Source organism: Ciconia boyciana, chromosome 8 (genome assembly GCF_034638445.1).
Source record: "Ciconia boyciana chromosome 8, ASM3463844v1, whole genome shotgun sequence".
NCBI classification, from domain to species: Eukaryota; Metazoa; Chordata; class Aves; order Ciconiiformes; family Ciconiidae; genus Ciconia; species Ciconia boyciana.
Window position 1 is genome coordinate 50581711 of NC_132941.1, and position 20720 is coordinate 50602430.

General features: G+C 55.0%; 1 protein-coding gene across 1 annotated transcript; it reads right to left on the reverse strand.

Moving 5' to 3' along the window:
• Positions 1-114: 114 nt before the first annotated feature.
• ABCC2 (ATP binding cassette subfamily C member 2) lies at positions 115-17176 on the reverse strand. Its single transcript, XM_072869631.1, has 31 exons — positions 17085-17176; positions 16473-16598; positions 15270-15404; positions 14729-14851; positions 14332-14387; positions 13851-14082; positions 13065-13246; positions 12282-12459; positions 11543-11797; positions 10992-11057; positions 10341-10478; positions 9852-9998; positions 9467-9551; positions 9310-9376; positions 8987-9113; positions 8675-8851; positions 8404-8571; positions 7918-8104; positions 6926-7058; positions 6398-6503; positions 5916-6135; positions 5286-5440; positions 4271-4426; positions 3969-4168; positions 3202-3328; positions 2692-2793; positions 2453-2596; positions 2020-2178; positions 1585-1751; positions 1043-1237; positions 115-615 (listed from the first exon to the last, which is right to left on the reverse strand). Exons 1-31 carry the CDS (start codon positions 17139-17141, stop codon positions 486-488), a joined length of 4500 nt encoding a protein of 1499 aa, XP_072725732.1. The 5' UTR covers positions 17142-17176; the 3' UTR covers positions 115-485.
• Between the last annotated feature and the right edge of the window lie 3544 nt (positions 17177-20720).

The following is a 20720-nucleotide window of genomic DNA, read 5'->3' on the forward strand; positions in this document are numbered from 1 at the left end:
CTAGCCAGGTTTAAAGGTAAACTGAGGCTTATTTAGCATGCTTCAAAGTCAAACTTTTAGTTGGAAGACTAGAAACAGTTACAAAAAGTAAATAAATTATAACATTCACTCTTAGATTAAACTAAATTTCATTCCATAGTGCTACAGCATCTCTCAATTAGGTCTCCCTGGCATGGTGAAGTACAAAAACTAAAACTCCCAGGGGGCCATGGTCTCCCTGCCTGACAGATAAATTTTCTCCTCTATACTGGAATAAATTATGCAGCTCCAGACCCTCATGTGCACAGCAGGCAGGGTGTGGTAGCAAGGTTAACAGCTCACTCGACTCCAGATCCTCTCTCCCCGACAGCCAGAGAAGCCACCCTCTCCGCTTCCCAGGCAGCATTTCTGGGCAGCCTGGCTGCAGGGGGACGCCGGTGCCTGCTTGGTGAGTGCCAGCAGGAGGGAGCTGCCCACGCACACACCTGCGTGCTGCTCCGCTCCACCTACAGCATGGTGGTTTCTATATTTGTGATGCCAGCGTCCTTTGCCATCGCAGAGAAGACACCCTGCTTCTTGAGCAGCTCCTCAGGGCTGTCGTATTCCACAATTCTCCCGGCCTGCAGCACCATCACCCTGGCAGCAGGGAACGAGAAGGCCTGAGCTCCTGGGATCTGAGCTGATGGCACCGCTGGTGCCAGCACTGCAGCCCCACTGACCCTCACTCCTACAGCCATGTTATGTGGTTCACCTCTCAGCACAGAGGTGAGGGCACAGCTCTCCTCCCTGTGCTGGTGGTGTGACATACACAAGGTGTCAACAACTCCTCTATGCCCTGTTGCTGTAAAGAGAGATCCCAAAAAATGTTTCTCCCCACAAAGGCATAACTACTGCATAGCCATTCTTTCCATCCTTCTATTCTACTCTGCTAGAAGCTCTCTATGTTGCTGTCCCAGGCACTGCTTCCACCCCTGCCCCTCTGACTGCATCCTTGCTTCTGCTGCTGGCCACCTCTTGCCCCATCCTCAGAGTCCAGAGCCCCATTCCCCTTGCCCCATGGTACCTGTTGCTGTCCATGATGGTGTGGAGGCGGTGGGCGATGGTAAGGACAGTGCAGGCAGCAAACTCACTCCGGATTGTTGTCTGGATTAAATGATCAGTTTCCAGATCTACGCCTGCTGTTGCTTCATCAAGGATGAGGATCTTGGCTTTGCGGAGAAGGGCCCGGGCCAGGCACACGAGCTGCCGCTGCCCAACGCTGGGATGAGGTGGGGAACGTGAGTTACTAGGCAGACACCAGCATGGCTTCTGCAAGCCTGCTGCCACATCCTGCCCTGACCCCAACACCGTGCCTGCCCAGCCCTCCCTGGCCTTGCCCCAGCTGATTGTCTGCCACCCTGAGCACCATGTCCCTCAGCATCTTGCTCTCTGGGCCACCATGGAAGGCTTGGCTCACGCTGGCTCCCTGACAGCCCTGACTCCTGGACCATTTTCTCCCACCTTCAATCCCAGAAGCTTGTGTGCCCTCATTACTGGACACTGCTGGAGGCTGCTCTTCCCCTGGGACCAGGGGGAAGGGAGGGGAGCTGGGCATGCTCCACTCACCTCAGGTTCTCCCCTCCCTCGCTCACAAGATGCAGCAGCCCCTCGGGAAGGTCTTGCACATATGTCTTCAGGTGGGCCAGCTCGAGGGCCTTCCAGACCTCCTTGTCCGTGTACTGGTCAAAGGGGTCCAGGTTCATCCGCAGGGTACCAGTAAAGAGCACGGGGTCCTGCCAGGGGCAGCACCGCGTTCAGCCACACCAAGGCCATTCAGCAGGGCTGAATGTAGCTACTGTAGCTGCTCCAGGCCCCCAAGTTTGGCCACAGCCTGCCCACCCTGCTGCCTGTACCTGGGCAGGGAAGGTGACGACGGGATGCTCACAGGCCCCTGGACTCTCTGCAGCACCCAGGGATGCGCTAAGGGCAATGCATCGCCCAGGGAACAGAGCCTGGGGAGGATGTGCAGCAGTGGGATGCAGGAAGGTGGGGTCAGCTCACCTGGGGTATGATGGTGAGGTTCTGGCGCAGGTCATGGAGACCGATCGTCGCTATATCCACCTCGTCGATGACGATCGTCCCTCCAGCGGCCTCCAGCACCCGGAAGAGGCAGTTGGTGAGGGAGGATTTTCCAGCCCCGGTCCGGCCCACAACCCCAACCTGTGGAAGTAGCTATTTAGACCAGCTGACAGGGTTGAAGAAAACAGGGCAGGTGCCCTCCATCTTGGTCTGGTGGGCCTTCCTGCCCTGCATCTGCAATCACCATCTCCCAGACTGTCTCCTTTGGTCCCTGCCCTGCAGCTCGAGTCCCCAGAAGCCACGTTCCGTCACCATCCCTCCCCAGCCCACAGACCGAAGCTAAGAGGACAGAAACAACTTTAACACCATGTCACTATGGAAAGGGTGTAGTGAGGGCAGACACAGAGGTCCTCACCTTCTCGGTGCTCCCAATATTGCAGGTGATCCCCTGAAGAACCAGCTCCAGTTCAGGTCGGTAACGAACTTTGTAGTCAATGAACTGGATCTCACCTTTGCTGGGCCAGCCGCGGGGTGGACGCTTTTCTGTCACCCACGGAGCCTGGAGGCACAGGAGCGTTAGGGGGGCTGCACCCTGCGATGCTGGCTAGCACCAAGCTGTGCAGCAGGTGTTTGCCTGGACCCTGGTCTCCTCACCTCGTTCTTCACCTTTGTGTACTCGTGTACCCGCTCCACAGCCACAATGTTCGTCTCCAGCTCCGAAGATGTCCGCACCAGCCAGTTCAGTGTCTGGGTCACCTGTGTGGCAGAGCCAGAGGATGCAGAGCTCAGTGGGACCCAGGAACAACCACATCCCACCTCAGCTCAGGGACTCAGCTGGGCATGAGCATCCCTGGCCCGGGCCCTAACTCTCCACTCCCCAGCTACAGTCTCCTCTCCCCAGCCCTTTAAAAGCTTTGCTGCAGCACCTCTGATCCACAGCGGGAATGTGCTCCTCCCCACGGCAGCAAGCACCCCCCTCACACGGGGATGTGTGCTCCCCTGGCTTCATACCAGCTCCCCAGGTGATGGGACACCCCAGCTAATCCCCTCTCCATGGATCAGAGCTGGAGGCAAGGCAGCATCCTGCAGCCAGCCCAGAGCCATCAGGGTGTTGCTCCCAGAACAGCCCTGCCCTGGAATAAGAAAAAGCTTTCATTGACTCACGTTGAGGGCAGAGGAGACAGAAAGACCCACGATGCCACCCTCCAAAGTGCCCTTTGAAATCACAGCTAGAAGTGCAGAGAAGAAGACCACCAGGCTCCCAACAAACTCCAAACGGATGGCCAGCCACCTGCACCGGGAGAGCACAGCTGAGGGGCGGTGGGAGAGGCATCTGCCTGCGCCCAACACAGGGCCCACCAGTGAGACCAGCACCCCACCAGCATCCCTGTGCACCCAGCCCTGAGCCCAGCACTGTACGCATGGTACCTGCGCCTACACAGCATGTGGTTTGTAGCCAATTCTGCAAGCAGGTTCATTTTATCTGTCAGCCCCTGTGTCTCACGCATAACCTCCTGTGCTGGTAATGCCATGTATCTGAGAAGCCCCAACTGTACAACCCTCACGCACCCGAAGTACCTACCCAGTAACACATCAACACCAGGTACTGCCCCCATCACACTCCCACCTGGCCCGGAGCATCAGCCTCCTTCCAGAACCCACCAAGAGCATCTCAGCCCTTGACAGCACAGCTCACCCTGCCCAGGCTCTGGACACTTCTAGAGGCCCACACTCTGGCTTTCAAAATCACCCTAAAATGTCTCCTTCCCACAGATGGTGTCCCTATCTCAATCTCCCCCAGTTCCTACACAGACCCTCAGTCCTGAGATCAAGAGGGAGGACTGCAGCATCTCAGGGACCTCCCTCAGGGCCCAGAAGCCCCTGGGCAGAGGTGCTGCAGGCTGTGCTGTGGCATAAGGAGTAAACCTCACCTATTTGAGACTATCCAGGAGTAAACACTTTTCTGATTGATGTCCATGGTGCTTTCATTTTGCTGTAGGAACCGTTCTTGGTGTCCGTAGGCCCGGATCACGGAAAGGCCTGACACTGTCTCACCAAAGTGGGAGTAGATAGGAGACCTAGTTACAGAGTCCAGACGCCGTAGCTGGCGTGACGTGGAGACATAGAAGCGCTGAAATGAGGGACACAGCTTGGTTACCAACACTAAACCCGGCAGCAACAAAGATACTGCTCTAAGGAGGGCAGAAGCTTCTCTCAAGCCCTGGTTACTCACCAGTACAAAATAGTAGAAGATGCTCAAGGGAATGATAATGAGAGCAAAGAATGGGGTGGCCAGGGAGATCATGAGCAATGTGCTAATGATGGCCATGAAACAGGAGAGCCAGCTGCGGAAGGACATGGGAATGGTCTCATCTATCGTGAAGATGTCCTGGAGCATACAAAGAAGTGTGGAGAAGCAGTCAGTGACCCCAGAGAGAGGGAGAAACCCAAAGGCCCCACACATAGAGGGTTCCTACACACTCGTGTGGTAACACAGTGCCAGACACTTGCAAAAATATTGGATGACACTGAATTGGTGTTAGGGTCACAACCCCATTTAGGGCCACAGCTCTTAGCTTGGGAATGGCTGATTTAACAGAGAAGCTTTCTATAATATTCCCCTGTTGCATAGACCAGCTTTGGGAACTGCATTTTAATCTGGACCCAGGATGCAGTAGCAGGAACTGAGGCAGAAAGAGGGACAGGGCTGACTCCAGGTCCATGCAGGTGCACCCAGGTCTCCAGCTGGCTCTGTGTTCTCTGGGGGTGTGGTCTCTGTATTCTCCCTCCTTTCTCATTGTCTCTTTGTTGTATGAGCTTCATTTACATAGCAAAGACTGTATATTTTGCTGAGAGTCCATAACCAGAAGGACAACTCATTATGGGACATGAGCTCTCGGCTCCTGCCTCTCTTGGTAATCTACTCTGGACCCCTCTTCAGTTTCTCCGTATCCCTCTTGACCAGGTGGCCCCAAAACAGGACACAGCATCCAAGTGTGGCCTCCCTAGCACTAAGCAGAGGAGATAATAACTTCCTGTGATCTGCTGGCCACTCTCCTCCTAGTGTAACCCAGGATGTGGTTTGCCTCACAGTCAGCCTCGCATCCACCATGCTCTTGCGGTCCCTTCCAGGCCCTGATCTGGGTTCATCTGTGCAGTGCTGAACAGCAACAGGGTTATGCCACCACCCAATGCTCTCCAGACCTGCTGGAATAAACACCTTCTCCATGTTGGGGCTGTTCTCTTACCTTGGCAAACCTGTTCACAATGCGGCCAGTTGGGGTCGTGTCAAAAAAGCTCATGGGCACACGCAGGATGTTGCTGAGCAGTTGCTGATGCATAACCCGGGAGGCTCGCATGGCACCATGAGCAGACAGGATGGTTGCAAAGAGCAGGAAGAGAGCTGCAAGGAGAGCACAGGGTGGTCATCACCAGCTCACGTGTGACACTGGCCCCAGGCACCCTTTGGCTCAAGGGACACATTAAGTAGCTCCAAGCCAGCAGCTCTGCAGCAAGCCACTGTGATAGTCCTGCATCCCACCTTCTTGGGAGGCCCCAGTAACTGCATCCCACCACAGGGGAAGAATGCTAACCCTTTTGGAAAGCCTTGGGCCCTAGCACTATATCCAAACTGATTAAGGGCAGTGATCTTCAACCTAAGGGGGCAACACAGACCTCTTGGGGCAATTTATGCTGGCTTCAGACTGATATCTGTCCCCAGTTCAGCCAGGAGCCGGAAGGAAGGCAGGAGCAAGCGAATGAACACAATGCTGGGTCCCCTGCTCCTTGCTGCACTGCTGGCTGCAGGCCTTGCAAGCCATATCCCTTGTGGGCCACACAGCTGAGGTGAGCGGGATCCCCTGTGCTCCCACACTCACCTTGTGACACCCCCAGCGCCCCAAAGACACCGATCCGCAGGTCTCGCTGCTCCACGGGATAGGTCTGGTTCAGGTAGTGCTGCGCATCGTCAGTCCAGGCGCTGAGCCACAGGTTGGTCCCCACAAAGGCGACGTACTGTCCAACGTAGCCCATGGCAACCCAGAACGAATACCACAAGCCAACAGCACGCAGGTACCGCAAGTACATGGAGAACTTCACCTGTGGACCAATTCAGCCCATCACCGCTGCCCAGCAAACCGCGGCCAATGACACACAGCACAGCCTTGGGACTCCCGCCTTGCTGCCCACAGCGCTCCCCTCCACCACCTTGCCCACCAGTCCCAGGCAGCTCTGTCTCCTTCAGCGTCTCTTGGCTGCAATAGGGCCACAGGTAGCCAGCACTGGCTTATCTGAGCCACAGTCAGAGTCTGATAGCACTGAGCCAGGGCAGCACAGTGCTTCCTCCATCCATCCTCCTCACCTTGCCGGTTTCCACAGCTTCTTTCTCAATCAGTTGCTGGCCCTTCAGCTTCTTGGGGGGCTCCTCCTGGCCCTTCTTCCAGGAATTGGTGCTGCTTTTACTAATGCTGCAGGAAGGTGATGGGCACCATTAGTCACAGGGTGCTGGATGGGTCCTACTCTCCTGGGGGTCCATCCCCATGCTGCATTGGGACTCCAGTGCTGGAGCCCTAACTGGGGCAGCTTTGAATGAGCCTTGTGGAAGCCCTAGGCATTTGCCAGCATGAAATCATAGCCCTCAACCCCAAAAGCAGAACCAGCCAGCAGCAGAAGTTTCAGGGAAGACCACAGAGTAAGGCTGTGACATGCTAATGTGAGTGAAGGCAAGGTCAGATGCTCCTGACCCAGCCCAGCTGGTGGTAGGAGCAGGCAGGGAGGCTCCCAGCTCCTCCTCCGCAGGAATCTCCCCAGGGAAGCCCCTAGATCCCATCTCCTAGGAAGAAATGCAGGGGCCAGGAGAGAGAGCGGAGAGCTCAGGTCGAGTTCCCACCTGCGACTGAACCTTCTCTGATGGATGCTGGCCTCTCGCTTCAGGGTCATGGTCACCACATCATCAGGGCCCTCCTCCATGCAAGGCTCAACGTCTTCATCACCCTGCTCTTCATCCCCAGCTAAAGCAACAGCTACAAGCACAGGGATGAGGGAAGGGAGGGTCAGACACTGAGGAGAGAGCAGATCCCATCACCACATCTCTGCTGCACTCAGCTCCACCCCACACCCCAGGCCCAGGCTGTGTCCTACCACCACACATCAAAGCTTCTTCCAACCTTGCTGCAAGCACAGCACAGCAGGAGGAGGAAGAAATCTGTTGTGCTGGAGGGAGAACTGATAGGGGACATAGGGCTAAAGGCCTGCATGGAAGCAGTCCCTGCTGCTCACTTATCCCAGTACCACTGGTGGGACCTCATGCAGAGATTTGTGCTAGTTTAGGAGGTGCAAGATCTGGTAGAGGTCATGTCACTCCAGTTCAGGAGCATCTCTCTGAGTAGGTGGAGATGGATCCTGTGGGGATGGACTGGGAATAGCCAGGCTCCAGCTGGACAACTGGGCTGAGCCCAGGCAGGGTGAGCATCCACCTGCTCTGACACCACTCCTCCCCATAGCACTGAGGGACATAATAAAGATGAAACATTATCCAACAGCATGTTTAGAATAAACCAAAGGATCTTTCTCACCCCAGCATCACTAAGGTATGGAGCTTGTTGCCACATAAGATTATAACATAAATGAACTAAATAGGGAGTAAAAAAAATTAGACAGGTCCTTTGCTGGCTGTTCAACACAAAGCCTGGATGCAAATCTTAGGCAGAAAGTCCTTGTGCTGCTGATTGCCAGAAGCTGGGATGGATTCACAGCGGCCACTGCTGGGGCCTGGGCTGGATAGAGCAGGTCAGACTGACAGATCAGGTCCTGAGGTTTTCATATCCCCAAGACACATGCATGGCCCCCCTAACCGCCGCAGACCCGTTGTGTTCCCAGTACCTGTGGAATTTTTCTCTGAAGCATCCTCCTCCTGGCTGCCGTACAAGGTCAGGAACTGGGCAAAGGCCCCCCTGTTTGCAAGCAGGGTGCTGTAGGAGCCGTGCTCAGACACTGCTCCTGCCACCAGCACCACGATGTTATCGACCTGGGGCAGGAAACTGATATTGTGCGTCACCAAGATCCGTGTCTGCAACAAAGTGGTTGCAGGGCAGTGAACATCAGAGCACCCCTCGTCCCCCAGCCATGGGCCTGCTGGCTCTCCATCCCCTACTTGGGGACCTCTCTGCTTATCACTGCCTGGCTATGGGGACACAGCACCCCTCTGGGGACCCATGAGGTCTCTCTTGCCTCATGCAGCCCCACGTGAAAGCCACAGAACCCCTCTCTGTCCCAAGCGAGCAACCTCAGCCTTCCCTGGATGGTCAACACCATGCCAGTGCCACTCCTGCCTGGCCAGGTGGTGGGGAGGAGGGCACGGGTGCTCACCTTCTTTTGCAGCAGCCCTTTTGGCCCCAGCACATGCTCGAAGAGGTACTTGCCGACGTGAGCATCCACAGCAGACAGAGGGTCGTCCAGGACGTAGATGTCTGCGTTGCTGTACACTGCCCGGGCCAGGCTGACTCGCTGCTTCTGGCCCCCGCTCAGGTTAATGCCCTGGAAGGGAAGGGACCTCTCTGAGCTCTGGGCTGGCACAGGGCAACAGCTCTGTCCTCTGCTGCAGGCGCTATGGGAAACCCATAGTGCCCAGGGCTGATACCTTCTCTCCAATCTCTGTCTGGTCACCCGCAGGCAGCAGTTCCAGGTCTGGAAGGAGGGCACAGGCCTTGATGACCTGCTGATACCTGGCTTCGTCCAGTTCTGACCCAAAAAGGATGTTGTCTTTCAGTGTGGCGTTCTGGATCCAGGCCTGCTGTGGGACATAGGCCAGCGAACCCTGGAAAAAGAGACACAAGAACACTGCCATCTCCTGCAGCTGGTCCTTGCCCTGAGCCACCACTCCAGGACCAGTCCTGCCTGATGAGCTCCCAGGCAGCCCCACAGCCCCCCCGCGCCAGCCGGCTCCTGTCACCTGGATGTTGATGTGTCCCTTGATATTCTCCATCTCCCCAAGCATGGCTGACACCAGCGAAGATTTGCCTGAGCCCACAGCCCCCACCACGGCCACCAGGCTCCCAGGCGCGATGTCCAAGGTGACGCTGCAAAGACACGAGGGCTGAGGAGGGAGCACTGCCAGGTCACCCGCTGGCTCCTGCATGGCAGGGACACAGAGCAGTGTCTCTGGGGCACTCACCTCTAGCAGCACTGTGAGAGGTGACTGCCATCCCCAGCTAACAACACAGAAAGACTCCCTCTCCCCACCCATCTGCCCCCAACACGGCGCAGAGCACTCACTCTCTTATCGCAGCGTTGCCATCCTGCTCCCAGGCAAACGTGGCCTCCAAGAAACGCACAGCGCTGCCTGTCAGCAAAGAGCCGTCCCTCAGGGCTGGGAAAGCCCAGGCTTGGTCCAGCCTATGACCCACAGGGACTAACCTGGAGGTTCACCTACCTGTAATGGGGTTGTGGTGGATAGCTGAGGTGTCCAGGTCTTCTCTGCCCAAGTAGCGCTCCAGCCTCTCAGTCGACACATTGGTCTGCCATGGCAGAAAGAGGATGGCATGTGGGCATGGGGCGCAGCTGGGTGGGCTGGCAGGAGCCCCGTAAGCAGACCACCCCATACACACAGCCCCCACCCAAGCACCAGCCCCAGCCTCTGAGCCCCAAGCCTGTGTCACCTACGTGAGTCCTGTCCCATCCCATTGCCAGCAGAGTCCTGTGCACTGACCCCTGGGTGTCCAAGACCCAGGTCCATCACACACCTGAGCCCCCTGTGCTGGTTTGGGCAGAAGTATCATAAGATTCCCCTGCATCCCCTGCCCTGTGTGAGGGCTGACCTGCACCAGGGAAGAGAGGACCAAGGGCAACATGGCCATGGGAAAGCGCAGCACGTTGAAAAGGGAGATGGCAGTAAAGGCCTTCTGTGCATCCAGGATGTTGTTCTCATCCACCAGTACATAGACAGCAAAGCTGGCCAAGGAGACCTAGGACAGAGAGCAGGGAAAGCCACCATCAGTGTGGCTGTGTGCAGCCCAGACCCTCATTCCCCTAAGACTTCAGCAGTGCCTTCCAGCTGGGGACCTGTTCCCTTCTGGCTTCCCTTCTCCTTTGGGGCCCATCTCACCACTCTGATGGGACTCCTTTCCACCACAGCTCTCCTGCCAGCAGCCAGGACCATACTCTGCATCCCAGGCATCTGCCAGCCAGCCCCTTCCTCGCTGCAGAAGCACACCAGCTGAGGTTTCCAATCCTTCCCAACCCCTTGGACACAGCCCAACCCCAGCTCTGAGGAAGGTGCAGCCCTCCCCAGACCCTCTGGCACTCACCAAGAAGGGGGCACATGTGAACACGAAGACAGAGATTGACTGCAGGTAACTGAAGTTCACCAAGTCCTTGAGCTCACGTGCCCGGATCTCACTGACTCGATTCTCAAATGAGGGCTCCCAGGCAAAAAGCTTCAGGATCTGTGGGATGAGCAGGGTGAGCGGGTGCTGGCCTCACGGGAATGCCCACCTCCACACTCAGCTCACTGGTGGCCAGCACCTCCATCACCAGCTCCTGGCTTGCTCAGAAGCCTGCTTGGCCACTGCATTTCCTCTCCTGTCCTGCTCCATGGCTTATAGCACTTCCCCACCGCATTCCCACGGCCTCGTCCTCAGCTTACAGGTCACTGCCAGCCCCTCTGCCACCATGGCAGCCTGCTCACCACCACAGCCTTCCAGGACACCCCCAGAAAACCCTCTCTTGGCTCCCAAGTCTTGGTTCAGGTACCCAGAGCTCCTCCCCAGCCAACCTTTCAAAAGGTGGGGAGGACAAAGGAATTGCAGAGACTGAGGCTTGGCTACCCCAGACACAGGGGCCCCAAGCTAGACTATAACGCTGTGCTGGAGGGTTATACAGCTGTGCTGCCTCCAGGTACAGTGCACCAAGAAGAAGGGTGCAGCAGCTGCCCAGGGGGTCTCCACTCCACTGCTCACCTTGATTCCATTGAGGATTTCACTCATTATTTTCATGCGCTCATCCTTGTTCTTCATGTTCCTCACCTACAAACAGAAGAGCCAGAGGTCACCTAAACCAGACAGCAGCTCACCCTTGGAAATATATCTGGGCTGCCACAGGGAAGGGAAGGGTGGGCTCCAGAGCCCAGAGAAGCCATCCCACAAAGCTGGGCCTTGGCTCCCTGGGGCTCTGGACAACCTGGGATAAAACAGCACCCTGTTGTCAGGTAGAAGCTAAAGCTTTATTTTATGGTTGGTAATATCTCGCTTTCAGTCCTCAAGATGCACCCAGCCCTGTTCAAGTTCAGCTGTGATGGTAGAACAGGTCTCACCTGCCTCCTGCTCATCTCAGCCGACCACCCCCCAGCTCAGGCTAGAGACATCTCCAACCCAAGTCAGATGAACTTCCTAGGCTGTGAAAGATCCGCAGCATAACAGGGAAGGGTAGGGGAGCGTGGAAAATTAGTGAGGGGAGCAACAGGGGGCCTCAGGAGTGGGAGGCCAGGGAGGATCTTGCACCCACCACTGACCTGGATGGTTTTGGCTTTGGTGACCAGGAACCCATTTATGGGGATGAGCAGCACCATGACTGCGATGCCAGCCAGGACAGAGGGGCCCAGCTCCCCCCAGAGGAAGACGATGGACAGGATAATTTGTAGGGGGGATGACCACAGCTGGTGAACAAAGTTGGCCGTGTCCATGAACCTCTGGGCATCAGCTGACATCAGATTCACAGTCTCTCCCACTGTGGACTCCTTGCGGGTGGCACTGGACATGGTGAGTGCCTGGAGAGAGAAAGCATAGTCACCGCAAGCCGGGCTGGGAGCAGCCTGGCTGCCAGCAGCATGGCACAGAGGAATTAGCAGGCCAGGCTGAAACTGCTCCGCATGCCTCTGCTGGCCACAGGTCCTGTCATCACCGCCTCCACACCAGGAGCCACTGGATGCTGGGGGCAAAGAAACACATGCCCGTGCAGGAATCGCAGCAGCAGCTGCCCTAGGTGTTGCACTGCTCTGAAGAGAAACCTCCCTCGGCCCCTGGTAGCTGTCAAACACACGGCTGCAGCACTCAGGTCCCAGGCAGAACTAGCACCCACAGTGTCCCCAGCACTGGGTAGGTGTCCCAAAAGCCAAGCTCTCCCTCTGTCTTCCTGGGAAGTAAAGGGCATACACCCCAATCGCCCCAGGGTGATGGGGCACACAATGGATGCTGATATCCCCAGCCCAGCTTGGGGGAAGCCAATGGGGGTGATGACAGGGCCATACCAACCTTTTTGTAGATGGCAGCGATGAGACTGGCACGCACGTTTATGCCAAGCTGGAAGCACAAGCTGAAGTACTGCTGCAGGCAGAGGGACTGGATCAGTGCCGTCAGGAAGAGCAGGATGGCGTACAGATAGCCTTGCCAGGCAAAGGACTCCTCATCCGACACAAAGGCGATCAGCAGCCTGGAGGGTTAAAGAAGCCCATGAGACCCCCACCCTACTGAGACAGACCCGAGCAGGATGCTCTAAACCAACACAGGAAGAGCATCTTCATGAGATCAGTGACAGAGACCCTGCCCCAGACAGCTGGCTCGATGCTCAGCAAGCCAGGGACCCCTGTTCTGCCGGGTGTCCCTGTTCTGCCAGGGACACCGCATTTCACATACAGCAGTGGGTCACAAATGTCAGATCATCCACAGAGACTGCGTAGCTCTGCAAAACAAACCAGGCAGGTCTGTTGGACTGAGCTGGACTGACTCATGTCAGTCCAACAAAGAGCCAGGACTGTCTCCAGGGAGGGAGCGGGGCTGCTTAACAAAGGATGTAGGGAGAAGGGAGCAAGATATCATCCGTAAGTGCTGGCAGCCAGCTCAGATCAGTTCTTCATTAAACTGTAACCCAACACGTTCTCACACCTTTGGTGAGGGCACAGAAAGTCCCCAGGGTGCGGGGCTGGGAGAGGTACACATAGGGAGATGGTGGGGTTGGATGCCGGGCACACAGGGAGGTGGTGGGGCTGGTGCAAAGCCAGGACAGGGCATGGACAGGGACAGAGAGAAAGGACTCACTTCAGCAGCTGGGGGCTGACAAACACAAGTCCATCATGCACCAGCTTGAAAGCCACCGATAGCAGGAGGTTCTGCCAGAAGGTCTTGCACAGCGTTTTTATCAACCAACCCTTGGGGAAATCCTTGCGAGGGCCAGAGTCCCCTTTGTCTCCCTTCTTCTTCCTCTTTGGCTGCTTCTCCTCCTAGACAGAAGCCCACATAGAAGTAAAGGAGCTGGTTGTGCAGGCTTCCTGCACCTGAAAGGATGCTTCCAGGGCAGCACCACAGACCCCAAATCAGGTATCCTGAATGAAGCCTTGCTTTACCTCCTGTCATGTTCCCTCTCACTGATCTCTGCTTATGTCATACACCCCCAGTACTAACACCTCTCTTGTGCACCAAAGACAATTGTTGCAAACTCCAGACCAGCCTGAACCTCTCGGGCCAAAAATCAGGCACCCCAAGAAGAATCTGAGGCCAGGGGTGATCATAGAGTGATGTTCACTCTGACCTCGTTGCTGGGAGGTATCTGGGGTAAAGACAGAGATAAGGGAGCCACTTGTACTGCAGACTTGACCTTCTGTAGGGCAAAAGGATGGAGACTTTCTCAGCTCTCAAAACATGGGGATCTGCCAAGGACAGGGAAGACCCTGTCATGGGTTCCCCCATCCTTGCCCATGGCCCTGCAGAATCAAAGAGGGGAAAACCCAGCAAAGGGGGCTGCAGGGAGGTGAGGTGATCCTACTCCCCAAGGCTGGACCTGGATCTCTCAGTCCCATGCAAGGCCAAGAGGAGGAAGGGATTTACCAGCACCAGGATGTCTTGGCTCTGGGCCTTGCTCATGTTGTTCCCATGGTCTGGGTCACCTTCCCGGAGTCTTTTCTTGCATTTCCGTTTCTCCATTTCTGCTTGGGCCTTCCTCACTGCAGTCTTCATGTTCTTCTCCAAAACAGCATAAATAGCCTGCGTCTTGTCTTTACTTTTCAATTCCCAGATATCCTCTATCTCCAAGGGCTTGCGATAGCCCTTGAAAACCATGCTGTGGGGCAGAGAAATGTCCCCTCAGCAAGTCTCCCACACTACACCAGAGGGAGAGTCCTTGCTGCAGATGCAGAGCCTTCACACCCAGCCTGGCCCTGAGCTCAGGCTGCACAGACTGCACTGAATGTGGTGCCTTTCATGACTAACTCCAAGCAGCCTGTGCTGCAGGATCCCCAAAACAGCACTGGCCCAGCCCTAAAGCACCCCCGCATTTCACCGGCCCAACCTCTCATGGAGCCTTGCTCACCTGGTGTACCATTCAAAGGTGATGGAGCTCAGGAAGGAGGCTGTCACCTCTGGGTTCTAGGGTACAAAGCAAAGTGGGTACCAAGAGATCGTTGATGCTGAGGGGTGGTATTGACAAGAGTTGACTCTGCACCCCCAGCCATTAAGGAACCCCAGAGGTTTCAAACTGTGCCAGCTCCAGTCCCAGGAACCCCATCTCGCAGCGAGAAGCAGCCCCCCTTGGACACACATGCAGATGCCCCAGGCTGCAGGCTTCAGCTCTCACTGTGCCCCTTGCTGAAGCCTTCAGGTCTTTCCTCTCACAGGGGCCCGGAGGAGTCTGCATGGAGCCCACCCTGCCCTGTGCAATGCCAGCCAGGATGCGGTACCCCGAGCCCACTCCCGCATGGACCTCGCACCTTCTTCCTGATTTCCTGTGTTTCTGGGGCAACGTCTGAGAAGCCCGAGACAAGGAAGAGCAGCAGCTGGAGACCGTAGGAGATGAAGAAAAGGACAAACCGTGGCACATCGGAGATTGGTGCCTGCAGGAATGGAGAGCCCGGGGTGACTGTTGGGGCTTGTCTCAAGGCCACCTGGCGCTCAGAGACAAGGTCCATCTCCAGGACGGTGAACATGGCTGAGCCCAACAGGGCAGTGCAAAACTCGCTCTGGGTTCTGGCTCAGCTTCCCTTTGCCACCCTTCCCAGCTTCTCCCTGACCTCCTCCCGTAAGTCCATAAGGAGAAAAATTGGTACTGGAGAGCTTATGCCTCCCCAAAGAGACTGGATAAATTCAAAGAGCCATTCCTTCTCAGGTCTATTCTGGTTCTCCAAGGTCCCTAGGGCAGCTGGGACCTCAGTGCTACCACTGAGAGCTTGTCAAGAGATGAAGTCTGAAGGGACCTTCTTTGGGGACAGAGCAAGACCATGGGGAAGTGCAGAGCTTCCTGCCAAACCCAACCTGCAGGGCTCTCCGGAGGAGCGACTGGAATGGCAATATCCCACAGAGCAGGGACAGTGTCCAGAAGCAGAAAAGTATCCCCGAGTCTCTGCACAAGCAGAAGCGTCGCGCATCGTGGATCAGCGTGACCAGGAGCTGGAGAAAAGAAAACCAGTCAGAGGTTCAGGTGGGGCTGCAGGACTAGATCTGGGCTCTAAACGTGCCTTTGGAGCATGTGTCCCGGGATGCCAGCACACGTGATCTGCTGGTATTCTCTGCCTTGAAGACACTGAGCTCCCAGTGCCTGAGGTTGCTGTCAACCCTACATAAGCTTCAGAGTTAATTGCACAGGACAAACGTTTATTTCAGGAAGACATAAGATCAGGCTCCTCATAGGAAAAGCAAGGTCTGAAGACACCCTGACATTACAGCACGGCACTATTTCTCTTTTTAGCTGTTCTCACCCCAGATTCTCAGATACACCCAGCTGTGAGGAGTCACACCCTGTCTCCTGCATATTGCCTCCAGACCTGGAATTAAAGCCAGATCAGAGACCCAGCAGCGCAGCCTCTCTGGGCAGTCCCCTTGGCTTATAATCTCACATGAACTCTGCACGTGAAACTAAATGACGTGACAAAATACAAAGGATAGAAAATTGGGGCGTTACTTTTGCTTTTAAGTGTAGCTCCTGAGCTTCATGGCTTTGTTAAGACTGTTAGAATACCCCACGTCTCATACAAGATATCTGCAACTTCCGTGCACATACTCCATCAAGCTAATAGCCCCTGTGTCCTCAGCTCTCTCCCCTGCCTGGGTATCCTGTGGTGCTTCTCGACTCTCCACACAAAACTGAGCTGCAACCCATGGGAAGCTGTGAGACATCAGAGCAGCAAGCCATGGTCTAATGTTCACGCTGTGCAATCGGTCCTGTGAAACCCATACTGCTGCTACCAAGGCTTCTGCCAGAGAGCTCAGCTATGCTCACAGGCATTTTATCTATCCCAGTTTTAAGGATAAAAAGAGGGAGCACCGTACAACCAGACACTTGCCCTCAACCTATCACCCTTGTGAACCCACCCTACCCATCCTCCAGGCTACGCTTCCCTCATGGACACAGCTTCCAGCTGATCTCTGTGCTGTGGGAATTTTTCTGCTGCTTGGCCCCACGGTCTCACACCCTGTCTCTTTGGTGACACACAGCACATTTACCGGCTGATCCCTTACCCAGGTAGCAATGTACAGGCTGGGGTTTGTGTACTGGACAGCTGGCAGGGGGTCCTGCTCTGTGTCCTCTACAAACGCCAGGGCCAACTCCACCACCGCCGTCAGCATCAGCAAGGTAGCCAGCACCTGCGGGGAGAGGGGAGCAGCCATGAGGGGAGACCCAGCCCATCAGGGGCACTGGGAACCACTGGGAGACAACACAGTTGGGCATAAAAGCACTGTGTCCCATACACCGTTACACCCTTTCCAACCCAAACAGGGCCTGGGAGAGCTTTCTCGGGCCCTGTGAAGCTGCAGCACTTCGACAGGAGCACTGCCATCATTTTAAGCTTGGAGGATAACAGCCCACAAGCTGAGAGGCCCCAGTGCACACCTCTGCCCTCCCTCCCACTGCACCCCAGCCCTGTTATCCCCTCTGTCCCAGATATGCCTCATCCTGGGCCCCCCTTTACGCTTCTGTCACAGATGGTGCCCTAGCCCATTGCTCCTTCTTTCCTACACTTTTCATCTCTCCACCCCACACCTGACTCCAGCCCAGAGGCTTTCCACTCCCCACCCCTCCATCCCAGGCTGCTCCAGCCTGCCCTCTGTGCCCCCTCAGCCCCACTCCACCTGTTTAATGATGTAGAGCTTGGTCACAGATGATTTCTTGGCTCTGGATTTGCACATGGGCAGGAGCTGCCATGGAGCCAAAATCCAGAAGAAGCCAAGGGGGACCCAAACCAGCACAGTCTGCTGGAAGCACACGGGCAGGTCGGCATCCGGACGAGCAAGGTAGGAGGCATTCTGGGAGCAGCAAGGACAGACAGCCAAGTCAGGTGGGATGGCTGGACCCTCACCTGGCTCACTGCACAAAAGCCAGCACTCCTATAGCTCCTGCTCCACCCCATCACACCCCCCTCCTCAACACCCACCTTCCTGGCTGAGCATTTGAGCACTCAGCCAAGGTCCCAGGTGATGTCCCTCTACCCATCTATCTGCCCAAGCTTGGGAGGGCCTCCCCCACAACCACCCCTTGCTGGAGCCAAGCCAGCTGCAGCACCTGGACCCAAATCATTCCCCGAGAGGTCCGTGCAGGGTGTCCTGTGTTCCCAGCTGGGCTGTGGGGCTACAACAGGACAGGACTCACTCAGGAAACTGTCATTTGCATTGTTGTCTCGTGGATACCACGCAGGCAGTGCACAGCGCTCAGTGCCATGGCAGTCCTGCATAAATACCAGAACCTCTGCCGCCCGCTCGCAGTTGGGTCCCGCTGGCTGAACAAGCTGTGAGCCTTGGGATCTACTGCTCTCCCCTTCCACTGAGCGTCCGACCCCAAGAACTGGAGACAGGGGTGATGCAGCCACTCACCCAAAAGACAGAGCCGCAGAACTCCTCCAGGGCTGCCGACATGGCTCAGGGGAGAAGAGGCGGCGGCTCCTTCCCCTGGCTCTGCCTGGCTGTGACAGTCCTGGGTGGATGCTTGGGACAAAAGTCCCCACATACCCTCAGGCGGTGTTGGGACAAAATCCCTGATGACACACAGTTAATTGTTAACTTGGTACTATTGCACAACACCACACTCCAAAGCAGTGACCAAAAGGGCTTTGGAAACTGCATGGGCTCTGCGGAAGGGAGGAGAGGAAGACCCAAGAAAGAGATCAAAGTGGAGATGCAGGGAAGTCACTGGTCACAGAGTCACTGCAGGACACCACAGCCATTGCTCAGAAACCACAGCCTTCATCAGTGCACACCAACAGAGACAAGCTCGTATGGACCCACTGAAGACACTACTTTAGTGCAACAGACCTCTCCTGCCAGAACAAGCCTGCTGAATGCTGCCAGAAAGTCCAGCAAAGGCTGGTCCCTCAGGAGCCAAAGAAGACAGTACCCTTTTACTCAGGTGCCACCCAGCAAGGGGGCCCAGGACACCAGCAGTGCTCCAGGCCTGGGAACCTGCAGTGTCTGGCAGCTGAGCTGACTGCATGCTGAAGTGGTCTTTCTGAGTCCCCGGGATCCGGGTTCCTTTTACCAATTTATTCCAGCCTGCAGAGCCTGGAGACTTTCTCAGCTCTTCCTTTTGCTTCTCCCTTTCCCACATCTCTGTGTTGTTTGCATGTTATGGCAGCTGGCTGACCACAAAACCCAAAAGAGACTTTGAATTTTCATTCTAAGGCAACCCCTAATATCTGAGACAGCCACAGGACCATTCCTGAGTAGGGTGACTGACACTAAATCATCACCCTGCTGCTTAGAAAGGTGGAGGTGTGGGGGCAGGTGGGGATGGTGCTACTCTAAGGCTGGAACTGAATTTGCTTTATCATGCACGCTCTTGGGAAGCGGTAGGTAAAAGGGGACGGTAGCGTGACTGCAAGGATTCTGCTGTCTCATTGTTCATGGAGTTAGTAGATAGCTCAGAAGTCAAGGGTGATACAATGAGTAATTGCTCAGGAACAAGCCCCTTACTATCAATACCAGAGAAGGGTTCAATGTCCAACTCATTGGTTAATTATTATTGGCTTGTCTGGTTAAATCCACTTGTTTTTGTAAATAAAGCTACCCCTAGTGCTAGGTCCTCCAGGCCGGAACCAATACACTGCTGATGAGAGCAGCAATCTGATGCAACGGATAAGAAATAAGCGAATGGAGCAGTCACTCCTTCAGCCCTCCTCCATCCAGAGTGCTGATGCGATTCTTCTTTCTGCTCACTGGCACAGGTGTCCTCCGGCCTTGCTTGTACCCACCTGGAGCGCTGCTGCCAAGGGCACCACTTGCTCACGACACCTTCCTATTTAATGCTCTGTCCCATCACTTGTCTCGGTTTTCAGTACATGTCATAGCCCATCTTCACCCCATCTTTGGTCTCTCATTCAGAGTTGAAGTGCTTTGCTCAGCACAGGATGCCAGCTATCTTTAATTGTTCAAAGCAAGCACATCCCCACTCTCTCTACGCTCCTACCTGGGACAAGCTCCTCCTAAAAACCCACAAAGCCACCTCATTGTCCTTCAGCTCTTCCCATAAAGCTTCCTTCACTACAACACCCAGAAAACATTCACTGGGACCAAGCTAATCAAAGTGATGAGACCTCTTTGGCCAACAATCCCACACCATTTCCCTGTGCTCCCCTGCCTTTACCCATCTGTTGTCCACCATCTTGTAACTTAAGTTTTCAAAACTAGGCACTGCTTCATGCCTGTCTCACATAGGGCCTGCTCCAGGACAGAGGCTTCTGCAAGGCAATCTACAAATTACTCCAGCCCTCACTGCTCATCTCTGTTTCTGAAGGGTTTGTTTCTCTGCTTTGTTATGCTGTAACCCCACGTGAGTTCAAAAGCCTTTTTTTCTTTCCTTTTTTCTTTTTTTAAGCTTTACACAGAAAGAAAGAACCAAACTCTGTGTTTATGATGCTGGGGGGGTTGTGTCAGCAGAATATTCACGTTAATTGAGATACCGGTATCATCACCATGACTCATGAAATCTCACAACATAAGCCATGAACTCTTAAAGCAGGTATTCTGAACTATATTGACTATAACCACAAATTCAGTAATTTCTGCTTCTGAGTTTGGATCCTTCCTACTGCCTGCACATCTGTCAGTGCTGAAGCAGGCTCCAACACCAGCACTAAGCAGCCATTCCCTTCCCAGCTCCTATGTTGAGAACTACTATGTACGTTCCCGAGGTGTATTTTGGGAGGCGCTGATACCTCTGATGGATCCGTGTGAAAAGGTGGATGCACCCTTTGAGCTGAAGATACGTAGTTAGTCTTCGTTATAGGTTTTCAATGACCTGATTCTCTTTAAGGTGCCAAAAGGTGCTGCCCCCTTGTCAAACATTACATTTTCCTGTATATCCTCACAAGCTCTGTGCTATTGCCAAGATGGGCAGAAAATTTGAACCCTGTTTTTGCTTCCTAAGAAGGTCCGCTATCTCTGCTGTCAGGGGGATTCTCGTCAGCTTTGTGGATCTTTTAGAGAAGAGCAGGCAGCAAGAATAAAGATGCTTTATCTCTGGGTTTCTACTCTTTCAATGGACCACTCTGATGCTGTTCAGATCTTCTGTTGAGTATTTTGCAGGGTAACTGAAATGAGTCTAAGGCTTCAATTCTGACTAGGCAGCAATAACCCAACAGGCACACTCCCCCGAGCACTGTCTGGAGAACAAGCAGTTTGTGCTTCATGTTGGGAAAAGGACCTGGAAACTCCCTGAGAAAAAGCACCTTGTCCTCCCAAGGAATCTCATCATACGCCCAGCCCACCTCAAGCACT

Coding starts and splice junctions, on each gene's coding strand:
- ABCC2 (XM_072869631.1), bottom strand. CDS start 17,141: ATGTGCAAATCCAGAGCCAAGAAATCATCTGTGACCAAGCTCTACATC. Junction 13,247..13,850: donor GCCAAGACATCCTGGTGCTG/GTAAATCCCTTC, acceptor GCTTCTGTCTAG/GAGGAGAAGCAGCCAAAGAG. Junction 2,179..2,452: donor ATATTGGGAGCACCGAGAAG/GTGAGGACCTCT, acceptor CTACTTCCACAG/GTTGGGGTTGTGGGCCGGAC.